Raw genomic sequence first — 16,696 nt, 5'->3', positions numbered from 1 at the left:
AACAACAAAACAGGCAAACTAAACAAAGACCTCACCTGTCAAAGGAAAAGTCTGTACTAGACAATCCGAAGAAATGCATTTTATTTGTAGTACACACAGTAAGGAGAGCTGGGTGACCCGGGTGGTGCTCCTTGGAACAAAGAAAACTGACCTATAATTAAGACGTTGAAGCATCGGCACACTTGGGTCAAAAATCTCGCCCTATTTGTACCACATGAGCAATAAATGCTGTGTGAAGGAATGTTAAAGTGCTTTGGGGCCATTCCTGACACCTTGTCCACAGGATAATTTGCACAACAAAATATATCCATCACAGAGGTAATAAGCTTTGGCCTAAGTCTGGGCCAGTTACAGATCTTCTTAAATGTGCAACTTCAGGGCTATAATCCAGGGCACTTCAGGTCCTTTCCAGGGCAATGTAGGGCTGGGGCCTCCCACTAGGGACCAGGGCTTTCCCCAGGGAGATGGGTTCTGGTGGCAATGGCCATAAAGTGAGTCCCAGGTTTCCACTCACGTTCAGTAGAAAAATCAGTGCTGCAGTTCCAGTGAAAAGAGCCCCCAAAGGACAGCTTTCTCCTATCCCTTGTGACAGGAATGACGAAGTCCTGAGCTAAGACCATTACCTGGACTGGGGGTGCCAAAAGTGGGGAAACAAGAGCTTCCGAGGATCCTCCTTCCTTTCTCTTCTGTTGGGGCTGCCATCTTCATTCCAGGAGTCAGAAGTCTATTACTTTTCAAGGCACTGAACAGAGTCACATGCCAATCTCAAATAAGGAGAGGGCAGCGCCCAGACTCACGACTGTCTCTGCTTCAGAAACAGAAGTTCATCCAACGTGAACTTGTTTCCTAACTTGGTAGATTCGTGTTTATCAAGTTCACTTATAAAAGGGATACCTTGATCTGTCAGTCAGCACAGGACCAGTGCCTTAGACTAGAATCAGTTCTGTGGACCCCCTCTGCACACTGAGGCCAAGACACTTCTGGTAGGGCCCACATCAGTTCTAGCTTTGGGTGGCTTTGCTCTGACCCCATCCCCAATGGAGCTGGCCTAATGAGGTGACAGCCCTGGTCAGCACCACGCTAAGAGAAATGCCAGCATCGGGTGGCTTCCACGCAGCTGCCCAACCTAGACTGCAGCCTGCAAGCTGAGCTGGGCAGGGTCCTGGGCACTCCTCTAAGCCTGCAGCTCACTGCTAGCCCCTCCCAGTCAAATGGCCAAAGGACATGCACCTGGGTGTATGTATGTGCCTTTGTGGTTCTCGGGCATGTGGGGGAGGGGATGAGGCTGGGCATCCATTCCCAGCGGCAGGAATCACAACCTGTGGTTTTCAGTGAGACAAACCAGGCTTCACAAATAATGCACTCAGATTCTTTGCCTTGTTTGCTGGTTCACGTCCCTTTCTGCACAAGTGTCCCCATGGGCTTTGGGTGGCAAGGCTCTTCGTCCATCCTGCCTAACCCTCATTCCTCAGAATTCAAGGGAAGACTCAGAGGGCTTGAGAGTCAGGCGGCCTGGATGTAGCCCACAGGCTCCACCAAGTCACCTCTGTGTCCTTAATGGAGAGGGTGGCTCGCCCCCAGGCCTTTGCCCAAAGTGAGAACTCACTCCTCCTGCGTCCCCAAATGCCTCTCCCTCACACTGCCTTGGTCAGGAGCTCTCTGGAGATTCCCAGTCAGGGTCCCAGGGCCTGGCCTCCTTAGGAGAGGACTAGACATCCATTGTGAACAAATCTTCCCACCCCCCTCAGAAAGCTCCTCTCTTAGGAGTAACGTGAAGCCCAGAGACGACATGCATCCAAAGTCACTCAGCAAGTTCATGGAATCTGGAGCTCCACCTGCCCCTCCTGCAATCCCAAGGGGCCACATGTCATGTGAGAAGCCATAGGCAATTCCCCATCTCAGGGCTCCCTCACACAATCAGTGAAGTGATGAAAGACGGGTCCAAGAGGCAGAGTAACTGGATGGAACTGGCGGCCAGTGAGGAGGATGAAGGATGAGCCAGGAGCCAGGATGAGGCAGGGCCTATTGGTGTGGGGCGGGCCTCCTAGCCCAGGCCCTGAAGTTCTGCCTCGGATTTGGCATGGCCTAGGGGCCGGAGTGTCCGGGAAGGCCTGCCCTCGCGCCCACAGTCCTGCTCCTCGTAGCTGGGGTTCAGGCGGCCCATGTCGAGGGAGCAGAAGAGGCTGCGCTCAGTCCCAGCATGGTGCTCCACCAGAGCCTCCAGGCTGGGGAACTCGGCTGGCAGGTGCTGGGGGAAGAAGGGGCTTCAGTTCCAGCTTCCCCTCCTCCATGGCTGCTGCTGGGCACCAACCTCTCCCTCACTGGGGATCCTGCCCCACTTCAGAGAGGAGGCAATTTGAGCTCAGAGAGGTCACTGTCATGCTCACAGCAGAGCCAGACACAATTTCCTCAGTGTCTCTCCTCCCAGCCTGGACAGGACTGAGGCACTTTGCGTGGAGGTTACGGCTCACATTTAAAAAGCACCACCTGTCCCCTACCCCTACCCCGCCCCTCCCCGTCCCTGGAAACTTGTGATCAGCCAAGACTCCAGACCTGGAGACTCAGAGGCTGTATGAGCTTAGATAAACCCCTACCCTCTCTCAGTCAGCTTCCTCCTCTGCTAAGAGATGGTTAGGGCGTGGGAAAGCAGTAATTTTAAAAGCCGGGATTCCTATAGCCCCAGACTCTGCTAGAGGCACCCTCCAAAAGTCACTGGAGAGGCCCCCAGGCCCAACCCATAGATAGAGGTGGGGTCCAGCAGGGCCAATGACGAAGGAGGTGAATGAAGTTAAATAAGGGGTAGGGCCAGAGAGAGCCAATAGGCGACTGGGATAAGGGTGAGGCGGGCTCAATGGTTAGAAAGGGGAGGGGCTTGAGGGCCAGGGGCGGGGCTTGAGGGCCAGGGGCGGGGCCAGCTGCCGGTACTCTTACCTCCACGCTGTAGCGACCCAGGAGGTTGCGGAAGACTTGGTGCGGCACCACACCGCACTGCGTCCGCACCGACAGGCACCACTGGCCACTGGCGCCCGGCTCAGGCCACAACAGGAAGGCCCCAAGCACGTCTCTTCGCAGCAGGGCGAGGGCACTGGGCCTGGGAGGGCAGAAGAAGAGGCTGAAGGTGCAGCCCCACAGCATCCGAACACAATGCCTGTCGCCGACAACCGGAAGCTTTCAGATTTCCTTTCGGAAAGGTTTCTAGAGGGTCCTTAACTGACCATTTCAAGACTCAGTCAGGAGAATTTTAACCACGTTTCCCTGAAAATAAGACCGGGTTTTATACCATATTTCCCCGAAAATGAATAAGATCTTATATTAATTTTTGCTCCAAAAGATGCATTAGGGTGTATTTTCAGGAGATGTCTTACTTTTTCATGTACAACAACCTACATTTATTCAAAGACAGCCATGTCATCTGCTGGAACATAGTCATAACATACTAAATGCGTCCATCTGGGGGGGCTGGCCCAGTGGCTCAGGCGGTTGGAGCATGTCCTCTCAACCACAAGGTTGCCGGTTGGACCCCCGCAAGTGGGCTGCACCCCCTGCAACTAACAACCAGCAACTAACAATGGCAACGGGACCTGGAGCTGAGCTGTGCCCTCCACAACTAAGATTGAAAGGATAACTTGACTTGGAAAAAGTCCTGGAAGTGCATACTGTTCCCCAATAAAGTCCTATTCCCCTTCCCCCCCCCAAAAAAATCTAAGATTTCTCTTTAAAAAAAGTAAATAAATAAAAAATTCATCTGTCTGGCTGACGATCTTAACGGGCTTATTTTCGGGGTAGGTCTTATTTTCGGGGAAACACGGTAAAGAGCTGATATTTAGGGAGCTGTGACCGGGTGGGTACTGAAGTCAACTCATTTGAATTACAGTAGTGCCTTGGTTTTCGAACGTCTTCGTTGATGAACATTTCGGTTGACAAACGCCATAAATTATGGATCTATGGTATTATCAGATAGTAAAATTCACGCTAAATTTGGAGTTATAGGGGTTGATTTTAAAGGTCTGGAATGGATTAATCCATTTTGCATTACTTTCTATGGGGAAATCATGCCTCGGTTTTCGAACGTTTCAGAACTCGGTCTTCTGGAACGGATTACATTCCAAAACCGAGGTACCACTGTACCTCACTTGATCCTTTCCACAGCCCTGGGATGAAGGTCCTTTGATTATCCTCACTTTACATTTGAGACAACTAAGGGCGCTGAAGTCCCTGAGCACTCTGCCCTCCTACTGGAATGTGCTTGTGCCTGGGGGTGAGGAACACAGCCTACTTCTCTGCCCACCCCCAGGGGTTGGGCACCCCGCCAGGCCCCTCCTACCTGGAGAGACCAGCAAAGGCCCAGATGTTCTCTGTCAGGCTGCCATCACTCTCCACCAGGCATGAAGGGCCGCCAGGACCCCAAGGCCACGCCTCCCACGCCGCAGGAACTATGGAGACCACCCAGGGGGCAGAGGGAGAAAGGCTGTCCGGTCCCCTCCTGTACCAGCCCAGCCCACCCACAGGCCCCATGACCAAGTGTGGACTTGTCTCCTCACCAAGCCACTCCCTCCCGGCCCAATAGGCTTCCAATCCAGTCCCCCCAAAAGGCACATCCACACACAGGCACAGCCCCACTCACACCCACGCACCAGTTAAAGCACGTCCACAGCCATGCAGTGCCCAGTGCAAGCCCCTGGCACGCAGACCTGGGTGCACACTCACCCATGTGGACACGATGCACATTCATTCCCACCACAGGCATCTGCTCGGAGGCATGTTCACAGCCTTGCAGAAAAGGACACTCGGGTGCACCCCCTCGGACTCACACTGGTGTACACAGGCCTGGGCCCCAGGTACGCCTGAGGCAGGTGCTGCGCTACTCACAGGCCTCCCGGGCTGACAGCTGCAGCTGGGTCTCGTAGGTGCAGCCACGGTACGCCCCGGAGCGGATCACCTTGCTGCGGATAGCCTTCTTGCGTACCAGTGTGGGTGAGCAGTAGGGATTCCCCAGACGGGCATGGCGGGTGAACCCACGGCCTTCCAAGTCGGGCAGCTCCTTCTAGAACACCAAGAGGGGCCCAGAAGAGCAGACAGATCAAACTCCGTCATGTCAGGTCAGGTGAAGCCCCCGCCCTCTGAGGTCCAGAACTGCCCCACATGACCCCCAAACCTTCACCCAGTTCCCTTCTCCACTGCCCACTCCCTGGCTGGGGTGCTGCCTACCCCACTGCCCATGGGCCCGTCCGCAGGCAGCCGCCGAAAGGAGACCAGTGCATGAACATTCTGTGAGAGCTGATCACGGCCGAAGGGTTCCCGTACTAGGCCAGAGGGTGGCCCAGGGCTGGGCAGTGGCTTCAGGGGCACATCCCCTGCAGACCCCGAGCAGGGCTCAGGCTGTACCCGCTCCTCAGGGTGCTGTACGAGGTAAGTGAGCTGGAAGGAGCGGCAAAGGAGCAGGTGCAGGATCTGGACCTAGGGAGGGGAGGGATGGGGCTCAGTTGGGGGAGGTCTCCTAGAGAACTCCTTAGGCATCAACCTACTCCCCATGGGGGAATGCTGCCCCTTGGCTTGTAACTCTCTTCCCCGTTCTTCCTGGGAAAACTCAGTTATCCCTCAAAACCTCACCACCATGCAGCCTCCCACACCGGATTCCTTTTTCATTTAACAAATAATGAGCATCTACTCTGTTCCAGGCATTATGCTTGGAGCCGGGAATGCCTGGGCTAAATGCACCCCCAGCCCCTGGGTTGACCACCCTCACCCCATGCACTGGGTCAGCACCCTCGTAAAGGAGTGGCTAAGAACCCAAGCCCTGTAGTCACAGAACCTGGATCCAATCTTGATTCTGTCACTTAGGAGCTGCTGTGTGACCCTGGACAGAGCATGGCACCTCTGTCCTCTGATTCCTCATCCCCACCTCTCTGTACTCCTTTAATGACATGGAGCACAGACACTCCCCAGCATAAGCCCAGCACTTTCTACCCACCACACACATCATCCAGCCCGAACACAATGGAACCCTGAGCTCCATCCCAAAGATCAATGGCCATGTCTCCGCCACCTGTCACTCCAGTAGCCAGCACAGGGCTTGAAATACAGGGGTGATATCAAATGCTTACTGGATGGAACCACAGCCAGCCTCTGTTGGCTAAATGATTGGCTGCCAAGGCTCTGTTCATGACAGTCACATTGGCTTTGACTTCTGGGATCTCCCCGCCCCCCAACTTGCTCCACGGGACCAAGCACTGGAACCCGGGCCCAGCCTCTGCTCTCCAGGTCCTCCAGTGTCTGGGATTAGGGACAGACAGATGACAAAGTACGGCTCGGGTCCCAGGACCCCAGAAGGGAGGGGCAGTCTAGAGGAGTCAGATGGGCTTCACAGACACCTGGGCTGGCCTTGCAGGGCAAGCTGGAATCTGTCAGGCTGAAAAGGGAAGGGCATTCCCGGCAGAGAGAAGAGCAGGAGCAAAGGCCTGGCAGGGGGATTCTCCGATCTCCAAGCATATGGGCTGGTCCCCATGGCATGCTGAGGCCACTGACTTGCTTTTGTGACATCCTCCGTGGGCAGAGCCCCAGAAGGAGCCGGTGTGGCAATGGGTGGACGTCTGGAGGGGGCTCAGGCCAGTGTGGCTGAGCGCTGCAAGGCCTCAGCCCCTGGAACCAACGCTGAGGCACAGCACACCCCCACCCCAGCCTCAGTGGTGGTCACCCTGCCTGGGCCCCAGATACCTCTCCAGGCTGGCTGCCCACAAAGAGGTGACAGAAAAGCTTGCTGGCCGGGCTCCGGGGGTTTCGCGCCACAAAGGCAAACTGGCAGTCAGCTGGGCACCAGGTGGAGTAGAGTATTCGCCTCAGGGCGTGCGCCATCAAGAGCACCTGGGAAGGCAGCAGGTGTGACGGCCCCCATCAGACCCACCACCTGGCCTGCAGCTGCCAGCCCAGTGGGCACCAGCCCTGCGGGCCCCACACACCTGTTGGCAGGATTCCCAGGCCTGCTCTCCAGCCTGTGTGCTCAGTTTAGGACCCACCTAGCTCTTGGGTGAAGAACTCTCCCTCCTTCCGGGCCTGTCCAAACCCTGCTCCACACTGAAACCCTTATCCTTTCCATCACCACTGGGCTTGGCTCTCTCGTTGGCTGGAATCGCCACGCCCATGTTATGGAACTAAGGGCAGAGCATTCCCGGCCCGCCAGGTCACCGAGAGGCAGTGGCGGCAGGCCCTGGGGTTGCACGCCTAGTCTCCGGAGTCAGATGACCGGGGTTTAAATCTTGGCTCTGCCACTCTCTCTGTGTCCTGGGCAGGTGAGCATAGCCCTCCGAGCCCTTGTGACAAGAGTGAAGTTGTGATAGTACCCTGTGCTGGGGCTGGTGGTGGGGGCAGTGAGACCTCATGCAAGTGGCATGGCACCTGACCCCAGGGCCCCCTCAATGCACAGCCTGGGGACACTGTTTGCACCAGTCTTAGGTGAGTGGCACCAGAGTTACGGCGTGCGCAGTCTGCAATGCAGTTAGTGTTCACCACATGTTGGCTTGTGCCACCAGGAGGAGGATAGGCGACGAAGCAGTGGCCCCCAACCAGCCTCCAGCCTGAGTCCGGCCCCCCTCCCACAGCCATGAGAGGCGGCCAACACTGGGCAGGCCTGCATAGAGGCCTGGGGACTTGCCAAAACCTCATGGGGCTGCATCGTCCTGATGCTCAGGCCAGGAGGTGGCCCCTGGAGATTTTGGAGGCCCGGAGACAGGGGATAGAGGATAAACTGTTGCCCACCGCGCTTGCCCTGGGTGAAGCCCCTTAGGGAGAGGACTCCAAAGGCCCTGAGCTGGTTCGGAAGCCAGGAGGCTCAAGGCACAGCCCAGGGCCTGGGTGGAGGCAAGTGCATCCCGAGGAAGGGGGACACCTGCCCGGCCAGTCCTCACCTGCACCCACATGGGCTCCTACCTCACCCTCCCCGCTGTACATCTTGAGACCCTGAAGGCTGAATTGCAGGATGACAGCCCGGCGTCTGTGACATTCCTGTGTGGGAGAGAGTTGTTGGGGAGCAGGCGTTACCTCCCTGGGCCTGCCCAGCCCAGGCCAGCCTCAACACCAGTCACCACAGGCTGGTCAGCCATTTCCACCCCACCGGCCAGAGGACTGAGCCCTGGACAGGGGACCCCCCAGGAGCCAGGGAAATGGTTCCCAGAGACCACCCCGCAGCCAGGGCGATAGCTGGTCATGTTCTGACCGTCAACCACATGTCCCACCTACGGCTGCCACCCATGGGGCACAGATCACAACTGCCCAAGGGAAGAGTCCCTGGGCATAAGAAACATGTCTCCAGGAGCCTGGGTGTGGTCCTGGGGCCCACCTTTCAGAATGGCTTTGATCCTGCCCCTCCCTAGGCCTCACTTGCTCCACCTCTATGATTTGGGGATGGAGTGGATCAGACGTTTCAGGAGCCATTCGCAACCTGCCATCCCAAGGCTGTGATACCACCAGGGAAGGGCCTTCCTCAGCTCCCCTACCTTCAGTGTCCACAGCTGTTGTTGCACAAGCCACACACTCTCCTGGGTGTCCAGGTTGTCCACGGAAAAGGAGCCCACGTACTGTTTGGGGATGGGGAGTGGGTGGGAGGGAGGCAGGGCATCGGGCCCATGGCTTCTGACCTCTATCCACCAAATGCCGCCCCTCCAAACACACACTCTGCTATGCTGTCAAGTAAGCTGTAGACAGTGACAGAGCAGTGTACTCGGAGTCCAGGCTCTGCTACTTTCCCAGCGGGTGGCCTTGGTCAAGCCACTCAGCCCCGTCCTCATCTGTGCCCGCACACACATTCCAGAGCCTGGGCCAGGGAGGGAAGACACAGAAATCGGTCCTCCCCACAGCTGCTCCCCAGCCCCAGGACCTGCCACCCAGTCGCCACCTACCAGAGCACACCCCATGAGGGCAGCCCCACCCACCTGGGCAAACTTGGTGATGCACCTGGGCCGGTGAGTGGCAGGGCCGCAGTCGGAGGCCCTCCGGCCCCCGGCCCCAGCCTTCTGCATGGGCCCCAGGATGCCCAGCTTCAGGCCCCGCGGGAGAGAAGGCTGCAAAGGGCAGGGGAGAAGGGTTGGTTCCTAGGCAATCAAGGCACAGTGTTCGCCATCAGAGGACAGTGAGCTCCGTCTTCCGACAAATCCTTACTCAGCACGTACAGTGTCCTGGGGACAGAAAACAAGAGCCCTGAACAAAATGACCAACTCCCTCCCGCCCTCATGAAGCCAACATTCTCCTGAGGGCGAAAGACATTAAGTAACTAAGACATGGAATATGCTAGGTGGTGACAAAGCAGGGAGGAGGCTATGAACTGCAAGCTGGGGGTTGACAACAGCCTGAAGGCCTTGCTGAGGACTGAGGTTTGAGGAAATGCTCGAGTAAGGGGTGTGGCAGTCCACGCCCTGGGTCCCACACTGAAACCTCTGGAAGGAGGGGGTAAAGACCTGTACCCAGCTGCTACAAAGAGCCAGGCAGGGGAGATGGGGTGTGACAGCAGGGAGATGGGGTGCGAAAGCAGCTGGGGCCCTTAGATAGATCTTTCCAGAGCGGCAGGCTGCAGCTTCAGCGTCACACTAGGGAATTTAGGCTCGGCCCTGTGGGCAGTGAGGAGCCACAGCAGTTTCTAGGGTAGGAGCTCTGTGGTCTAAGGTGGGGCCCATGAGCTGGATGGCTCGAGCCGCTTCATAGGCCCCTGGCTGAGTCAGCTCAGCCTGACTCCAGCCCCTGCCCAAAGCCCCCAACCCGAGTGCACAGACGCGGAGTCAGGAGCTAAGGAAAGTGGACATTGCCCCAGGCCCCCAGCCCAGGTCCTGGTCTTTCCTGGGGTCTCTGTCTCCCAGATCTGCTAGTGGAGGAGAGGAGGAAACCCCCTTAGTAGACTGTTTCCAAGGGCAGGGAGAACGTTTACTCCCCATTAGAACTCAGGAACACTGAGGGTGAGGGGGATCAAATAGATGGTGATGGAAGGAGGACTCTGGGTGGTGAATATACAATGGGATTTATAGATGATGTAATACAGAATTGTACACCTGAAATTATGTAATTTCATTAACAATTGTCACCCCAATAAATAAATTAAAAAAAAAAAAAGAACTCAGGAACACAGCTGGTTGTCAATGAACATGGTATCATGACAAAGAATGGCTGACTGCCTCTGCCTGGGTCCCCGAGGATTCTGTCCCCTCAGTCTTTCCTGGGGCCCACTTAAACCCCCACCTCCATCCTGGCTGGCTCTGTCTCACCAGCCTACTTGTAATCGTTGCACTTGGGATCAGAGAGACCTGGATCAAAATCCTGTGTGATTTTGGGCAAGCCATTTTACTTCTCTGAGCCTCCGTTTCCTCACCCCCAAACCTAGAATAATGCGAGGGGTCAATGAGAACTAAATGGAGGAGCAGGCACCCAGCATGATGCCAGCCAGGCTCGGCCAGGCTTGGCGCTGAACAAATGCTCAACAAATACAGTCTCACAGGGGGATGGGGGTCCGCAGAGCCTGCTGTTCAGGAGGGACCTTGGCAGACAGGGAGGTCTGACCACTTTCAGTGCCCTCCTTGCACCGGGACACACCCAACAGGAGACTATCCAGTCTGGGAGGACTCGGCAGCAGGGAAGCCTGCCCGAGGGCTGTGATTCCTGCCAGGATAAAGCCAAGATCAGACAGCGTGCCGGCAGGAAATGGGTGTGTCCGGGGTGTGCTTTACCCAGAAGTCCTTGAAGAAGGAGGCTTCGGGGGCTTTGGAACTGATGCATTTAGCGCCAGGAGCCCAGAACAGCCCCGACCTCTGCCGCCCAGGTGGAGGTCCCAGCTGTGATTCACTACAATCTACTTAACTTTCAATCTACTAACTTTTGGTGAGCAGCCCTCCCAGGAAGAGCCAGAAAATAAAGGCTGTGCTGTCCCCTCCCCTTGGAGCCTTGCTCCGGTAGCCTCTCCTCTTCTGTTTTTCTGGGACCTCACACCCTCAAGGGTTTTGATCCTGATCATTCTTCACCTCGTGTCCATTACCTCTTGTTCTTTTTATGTTTAAATAAAGCAAAGTTAGACATGTAACCGGCACAAAAGCTATGTGCTCCCTGCCCTCCCCTTCCAGGTATGGATATGGGGGCTTCCAGTGAACTCACCTTTCAACATCCCAAGCGGGGATGCCCTGGTCCCCTGGGGAACAGAGGCCGCAAAGACCAAAAACCGAATGGGCGAAAAGGAGACCGAGACAGAACAGAGGATGAAAAGGAGCCACAGAAGAGGGAACAATGAGGGATAAGAAAGACAAAAGGGATAAAGGAGAGATGGGAGGAGAGAGAGATAAGGAGCACATTTCTCATCCTGCCTGTGCTGACACAGCCCCTCAGACACTAAGAGTGTATGTAAGACTGAAAGGAGACACACGGGTTATGACTTACGCACACATTTGCAGTCACACACACCGAGACAGCTGTGTCTAGGGCTGTGAACAGCCTCTGCCGTCCAGATCCAGAGCTGTAGCTTTCTTGGGGACATCCCATGTGCAGGCAGTGAGGGTGGGGGTGGGGAGGCCACTGGTCCTCCATGAGTCCCACCCCACTACCACATGATCTTTCCCCTACCCCCTGGAAACTGGAAATTTCTCCCCTCTTCTTCCTCCCTCCTCAAATGAAGCACAGCACATTTAAGCGCCAGGCCTGAAATTGAGGGCTACGCAGGGGACCAGGGAGGGTACCAGACTCATCCTGATCCTGGAAACACACCTGCAGACCCCTTCCACACACAAACACCCACTCATCACTTTGGACCAGACCTGTTTTTCCGAGGTTTTACCCAGCAGCCTGCCTGGACCAGCACCTCCTTAAGGGGACACCTCTGGAATGAGGACAAGCTCTTCTCTTGCTCCTCTGAGGTTTTCCCGGTGGCCCTGCTGAGAGACAGAGGCCTGGATGGGTTGACTTGCCTGGAGGGTTCAAGGGCAGAGGCCTTCTGCAGCACTGCATCATAGCTGAGTGAAGTCATAGGGAAGGCCCACCTTTCCGGCGTCCTGGGAGACCACTCAGCCTGCAGACTCTGGGCTTAGCAAAGGGTCGCTCAGGGGAGTGAAGCCACTTGACCAAGGGCACACAGCATAAGAAGAGAGCAAGCTGGGAGGCAAACCCAGGTCTCTGGAGCTCTTCCTAGAGGCCATGGCCGTGCCCTCCTGCTCATACTCCCCTCTCCCAAGTAAACAGGGGGTCCCCCTTTACAGTTTGGTGAGTCCCAGCCTATCCAGCTGCCCAGAACACCTTAGGTGCTGGGGGCTGATCTCATCAGCAAAACAGCAGCTTTCTCTTTCTGACTGCTTCCAGCCAGAGGGTCTGGGGCTGCAGGAACCCTCAGTCACCTGCTTCACCCCACAGCCCCTGGCTCAGGCACACAGAAGAGGTCTCGGCCCCAACACCCCTTTTGGTGTCACCCCCGCCCCAGGAGGGGAGTACTTGTTTGTTTCTCCTGAGCATATTTCCGAGTGGGGCTACGTGTCAGGTGAACAAAACAAAGTCCCAGCCCTCGCAGAGCACACAGCCCGGTTGGGGGCCGGTGCCGGAAACCAACAAGATTTCGAGGGCGAGAGGTAAATGATTTAGAGAGAAATACCGTACGGTGCGGAGGCTATGAGTTGCGTGTGTGGCGGGGAGGTGCCACCTAATACAGGGTGGTCGAGGACGGCCTCTCCTAACCGACGACACTGAGCGGAACGCGCTGTTTTTAGGAGTAAGTGGGGCCGAAGCCACGTAGACGCGCCCGCACCGCCGCGGTGCAGAGCGCTCCACCGCGGGGTTATTGGTCCTGCGTTTATGGTGCTTTCTGGGGGGCGCTGCGAGCGCCAGCTGACAGCCCCCGCCCGGGGCTAAGAAACTCCCCGGTCCCACCGAGGTGCGAGCCAGGCAGGTTGCTGGACGCGAGACAGCGGAGGTGAGGCCGGAGGCGCTGGCTGGTGACGGTGACGGAGGGACCGGCAGAGGCGCGCCTCGCCATCCGCACCCGCCCCCACCCCGGGCCTGGGGACCGAGCCCGCGCCCGCCGCCCCCGGCCCTGCCGCGCTCCCCGGCTCCCCGGAGCTCACTCACCGCGGCCGCCGCGTCTCGAGTCCAGGCGCTGCAGCTCCGCGCGTCTCCGCCGCCCGCCCTGGAGCCCCCCACGGCCCCCCACGTGGCGCGGGAACCAGCCTCCAGGGTCACCTGGCGGCGGCGCCCGGCCCTAGCCCACCAATCGGTGCCGGCGGATCGGCTCCGCTCGGCCAAGCCGCCTAATCAGCGGCCGGGAGGGGCCCTGGCACCGCCCCCGCCGGCGCGCGCCCCGACGCTCCGCCTTAAAGGGGGGCGTCCCTGCCTCTTCCAGGGCGGGGGTGCTGAGTGCCCTGGTCGTCGCTGACAGTTTCCTCCTCCCGGTGAGTCCTCGGCTAGCGAGTCCTCGTCATCCAATCTTAGCCGGCACTCCTCCTCCGAGAAGTCTTCCCTGACCACCAGTGACTCCGCCAGCCCCTGCAGGGCCCTCGCGACTCTTACTGGTCATCCCACCCCGGTCAGAAGAGTGCAAGCGGAGGGGCCTCTTCCCCCGTGCGCGGGACAGAGCCTGGCTCGTAGTAGGCCTTCAGTGACTGTTGTCTTGACGAGTGAATGAAGGCGCTCAGGCCCCGGTCTTTGGGGGAACCGGGCGAGTGTCACCGGGGGTGGGGCGGTGGGGGAGTGGGAGTCGGTCGTGAATCCTCTTCCTCCGCGCCCTAATTCGGAGAATTAACGGAGCCTGCTCAGCTCAGCGTCCGCACTAAGACGTCTCCTCATGAACATTGATCGTTGCACATGAGCCGTGACCCTGTCCTTCACTTGCACTTAGATGGGAGAAAACTGTTGAGCAAATCCAGCCAGAAGTGTCAGTCACAGGTCTGAGCTGGAGAGCACTTTTGTTCCCAACAGGCCAGGCATCCTGGAAGTGCCAACAGAACAAAAAGCAAACCTGATCCAACCCAGCCTTTGGTGTGTATTTAACCTGAAATCTGCAGAGGAAACCCCCACGGCTGTCCATGCCCCACACCTCAGAAACGCCAGGACACAGGGCTCAGGTCCAGTGGGGAGCAAAGGCTGCAGCCCAGGAGGTGAGCACCCAGAGGCAGGCACAGAACAGAGAAACTTGGCCTGGGTCTGAGGACCTCAGGGGAGTTCCAAGAGAAGGCAAGTTTGAGCTGTCCTGCAGACAGGGCAGTCTCCCCAGAGCATCTGGAGGCCTTCCAGAGGCAACAGGGAGGTGTTCAGAGGCTCGGTCCCAAATCTGGGCACTTTGCCTCGCTAAATGTGGCACCTTGGGCCAACACCTTAATCCCCAGTGCCTCATCTGTGAGTGTTACTGACACCTGACTCACTGGGGCTGAGGATCGAATGAGTCAACGGGGGCCTGCTAAGTGCTTGGCACAGTACCTGACCCACACTGAGTGAAGCACTCAGTAAATAGCTGGTATTAACTAGACTTTGCGTTTATTCTTGAGTTTCTTTTACATGCGATTGAATGGCAAGTGTTTATTGAGTTCCGCATGCCAGGTGCTCTGGGAAACCCTTCACCAAGCAGGCCATTTGACAGCCTTGAGTCCAGTAATGAGAAAGATCAAGCTGGTTTACAAGTTGGTCCTGCTTTCTGACAAATCTCAACTTGTGAAACCCAGGGTACACAAAGGATAAAGGGTTAATCTTTACTAGCTTTCTATAAAAGAACATGTAAAGTTTAAACAGAGAACCTGCCAATTACTAGGTCCACAGTCCCGTTTTGAGACTATTCAGAGAAAACAACGAAAGCCACAACTGATGCATACAATTTTAAAAAGTGACAGGAATTTGAAAAAAGACCGAGGAATTAAATTCAGATAGTGAAATAGTTAAAACCAGAGGGATAATTAATGCTGCCTTCTAAATCTTTTTTCAGGAGAGGGGGACAGAGGGTCAAGATCTGAGTGGCATTACTCTGCTAGGTCCTGGGGATACAGAGATTTGCAACAAAACACACAACACACCACAAAAACCAGATCTGGAAAGATAATTGTGCGAAAGAGGTCTGTGCCATTCACTCTTGACTTTACAACCCCCCACGCAGAAATACAATGGCAAAACTAAATACATTTATACATTTCAAGTTCATTCCTCCCTTTTTATTTCTGTATCAAGGTGATGTGAGCTATTCCCCCAGGTTGCCAAATTCAATTGATCTAATGCCACTAAAAGCGCAGTGGCTCCAAGAAGCTTCCACAGTGCAGGTAGCCTCACTAATGTACATTAGCTCTACAAGCTCAGAGGTTTGCATCACAGGAAACAAACTGCAGTGGGTGTCAGCCACCTCCTGGGCGAGTGAGCCTAATTCCACTCAGGACCGCAGCCTAACACAGCCATCCCTGCACCATTAGCTGCCACATTTATCTAACCCTACATTCACGGTAAGACAGCTCTCAGGCGTCAGCGGGTGTAGAACTTCAACCATTAGATTAATGACTCACTTTTGCAGGAAGCGCGAAGTCACCTGTGTTATTAAGCAGGGGAAGGAATGCCAAAAAAAGGCAAGCGAGGGTGGCGGGGTAATGATCTGTGAACATGTTAGGGCACATGGGGGGGATGGCCACGGCATGGTATTTCCGGATGAGTCAATGTCAATTACTAAATCACAAAGGGTGAGCTTGCTATCCCCAGCTTCCCTTTTCTCTGAAATGCTGGAATCTGGTCCTGGAGTTGCCAGCTGACAAATGTGAGTGGGATGTAATATCACACCATTTTGAAGCCACAATAGGACTGAAAACTGGAGCCAAGACGGAGAGCTTGGAACAGGCCTCGTCTCAACGCAGCATCTCGCCCCACCTGGTTTTTACAGCACAGGCTTCCATCTGTTTCCTTAGTAACACCTTCCCATGCCGATAGTTACTTTCAACCGTGAGCACCGTGGTTCTGTTCTCTCAGGTTTGTCCTCATGGCTGTCCCTGAAACTTATCCTCAATATAGCACCCCAAAATAAGTGACCTAGAATGGAAATTAAAAAAAAAAATCCTAAGATGTGTTATGGATTGAACTGTGTCTCCGCTTCCCAAATTCGTATGTTGAAGTCCTAATCACTAGCACCTCAGAATGTGATGTATTTGGAGTAGGATCTGTAAGAGGTAATTCAATTAAAATGAGGTCAATAGAGTGGGTCTTACTCTAGGATGACCGGTGTCCTTATAAGAAGAGGAAATCTGGACACAGACACACAGAAGGAAGATGATGTGAGGACACGGGGAGAAGATGGCCATCCACAAGCCAAGGAGAGAGGCCTGGAACATCCTTCCTTCACAGCCCTCAGAAGGAACTAACCCCGCTGACACCTGTATCTCGGACTTTTAGACTCCAGAACTGTGAGAAAATAAAATTGCTGTTGTTTAAGCCACCTAGTCTGTGGTGCTTTGCTATGGCAGCCCAAGCCAACCAATAATTACAGTAAGATTCCTTTTCATCCATTCGAAAAGCAGACCATAGCACTGTATGGCCAGATTCCATTTCCTGCTCTATCCTGGTTGGCATAAGTGTGGAGGGTACAGGATCCGAGCAATGTTATCCAATCTAGTTCCAGTCCCTCACCTGTCCAGTTGAGAAGCAGAAGAGTAAGTGACTTGCCTGAGGTTACACTGATAGTTCCAAAGGGGACACAGACGAGGAGCCTTGACTCATGGTATCCGGGAGTGAA

At 55.6% G+C, this 16,696-nt stretch overlaps 1 protein-coding gene across 4 annotated transcripts; it reads right to left on the bottom strand.

The window, feature by feature from the left end:
- Positions 1 to 64: 64 nt before the first annotated feature.
- On the bottom strand, positions 65 to 13,293 carry SH2D5 (SH2 domain containing 5). 4 transcript variants are annotated; one of them, XM_081056701.1, is made up of 11 exons: positions 13,075 to 13,293; positions 11,778 to 11,894; positions 8,925 to 9,167; positions 8,490 to 8,570; positions 7,924 to 7,998; positions 6,715 to 6,861; positions 5,209 to 5,457; positions 4,870 to 5,044; positions 4,325 to 4,433; positions 2,932 to 3,091; positions 65 to 2,248 (listed from the first exon to the last, which is right to left on the bottom strand). In XM_081056701.1, exons 3-11 carry the CDS (start codon positions 9,009 to 9,011, stop codon positions 2,045 to 2,047), a joined length of 1,287 nt encoding a protein of 428 aa, XP_080912827.1. In that variant the 5' UTR covers positions 9,012 to 9,167; positions 11,778 to 11,894; positions 13,075 to 13,293; the 3' UTR covers positions 65 to 2,044. The 4 variants fall into 4 exon arrangements, with proteins under 4 accessions (XP_080912827.1, XP_080912826.1, XP_080912824.1 ...); XM_081056700.1 differs by having other exon boundaries at positions 11,778 to 11,891; positions 13,075 to 13,251; XM_081056698.1 differs by lacking the exons at positions 11,778 to 11,894; positions 13,075 to 13,293 and having other exon boundaries at positions 1,897 to 2,248; positions 4,870 to 5,041; positions 8,925 to 9,151.
- Positions 13,294 to 16,696: the final 3,403 nt, after the last annotated feature.

The sequence above is a fragment of the Rhinolophus hipposideros genome (genome assembly GCF_964194185.1).
Source record: "Rhinolophus hipposideros genome assembly, chromosome: 8".
NCBI lineage: Eukaryota > Metazoa > Chordata > Mammalia > Chiroptera > Rhinolophidae > Rhinolophus > Rhinolophus hipposideros.
This window is presented reverse-complemented; position numbering and strand designations above follow the sequence as displayed.

Coding starts and splice junctions, on each gene's coding strand:
- SH2D5 (XM_081056701.1), bottom strand. CDS start 9,011: ATGCAGAAGGCTGGGGCCGGGGGCCGGAGGGCCTCCGACTGCGGCCCT. Junction 7,999..8,489: donor AACAGCTGTGGACACTGAAG/GTAGGGGAGCTG, acceptor TCTCCCACACAG/GAATGTCACAGACGCCGGGC. Junction 5,458..6,714: donor TGGGCAGCCAGCCTGGAGAG/GTATCTGGGGCC, acceptor TCCCCTCCCTAG/GTCCAGATCCTGCACCTGCT.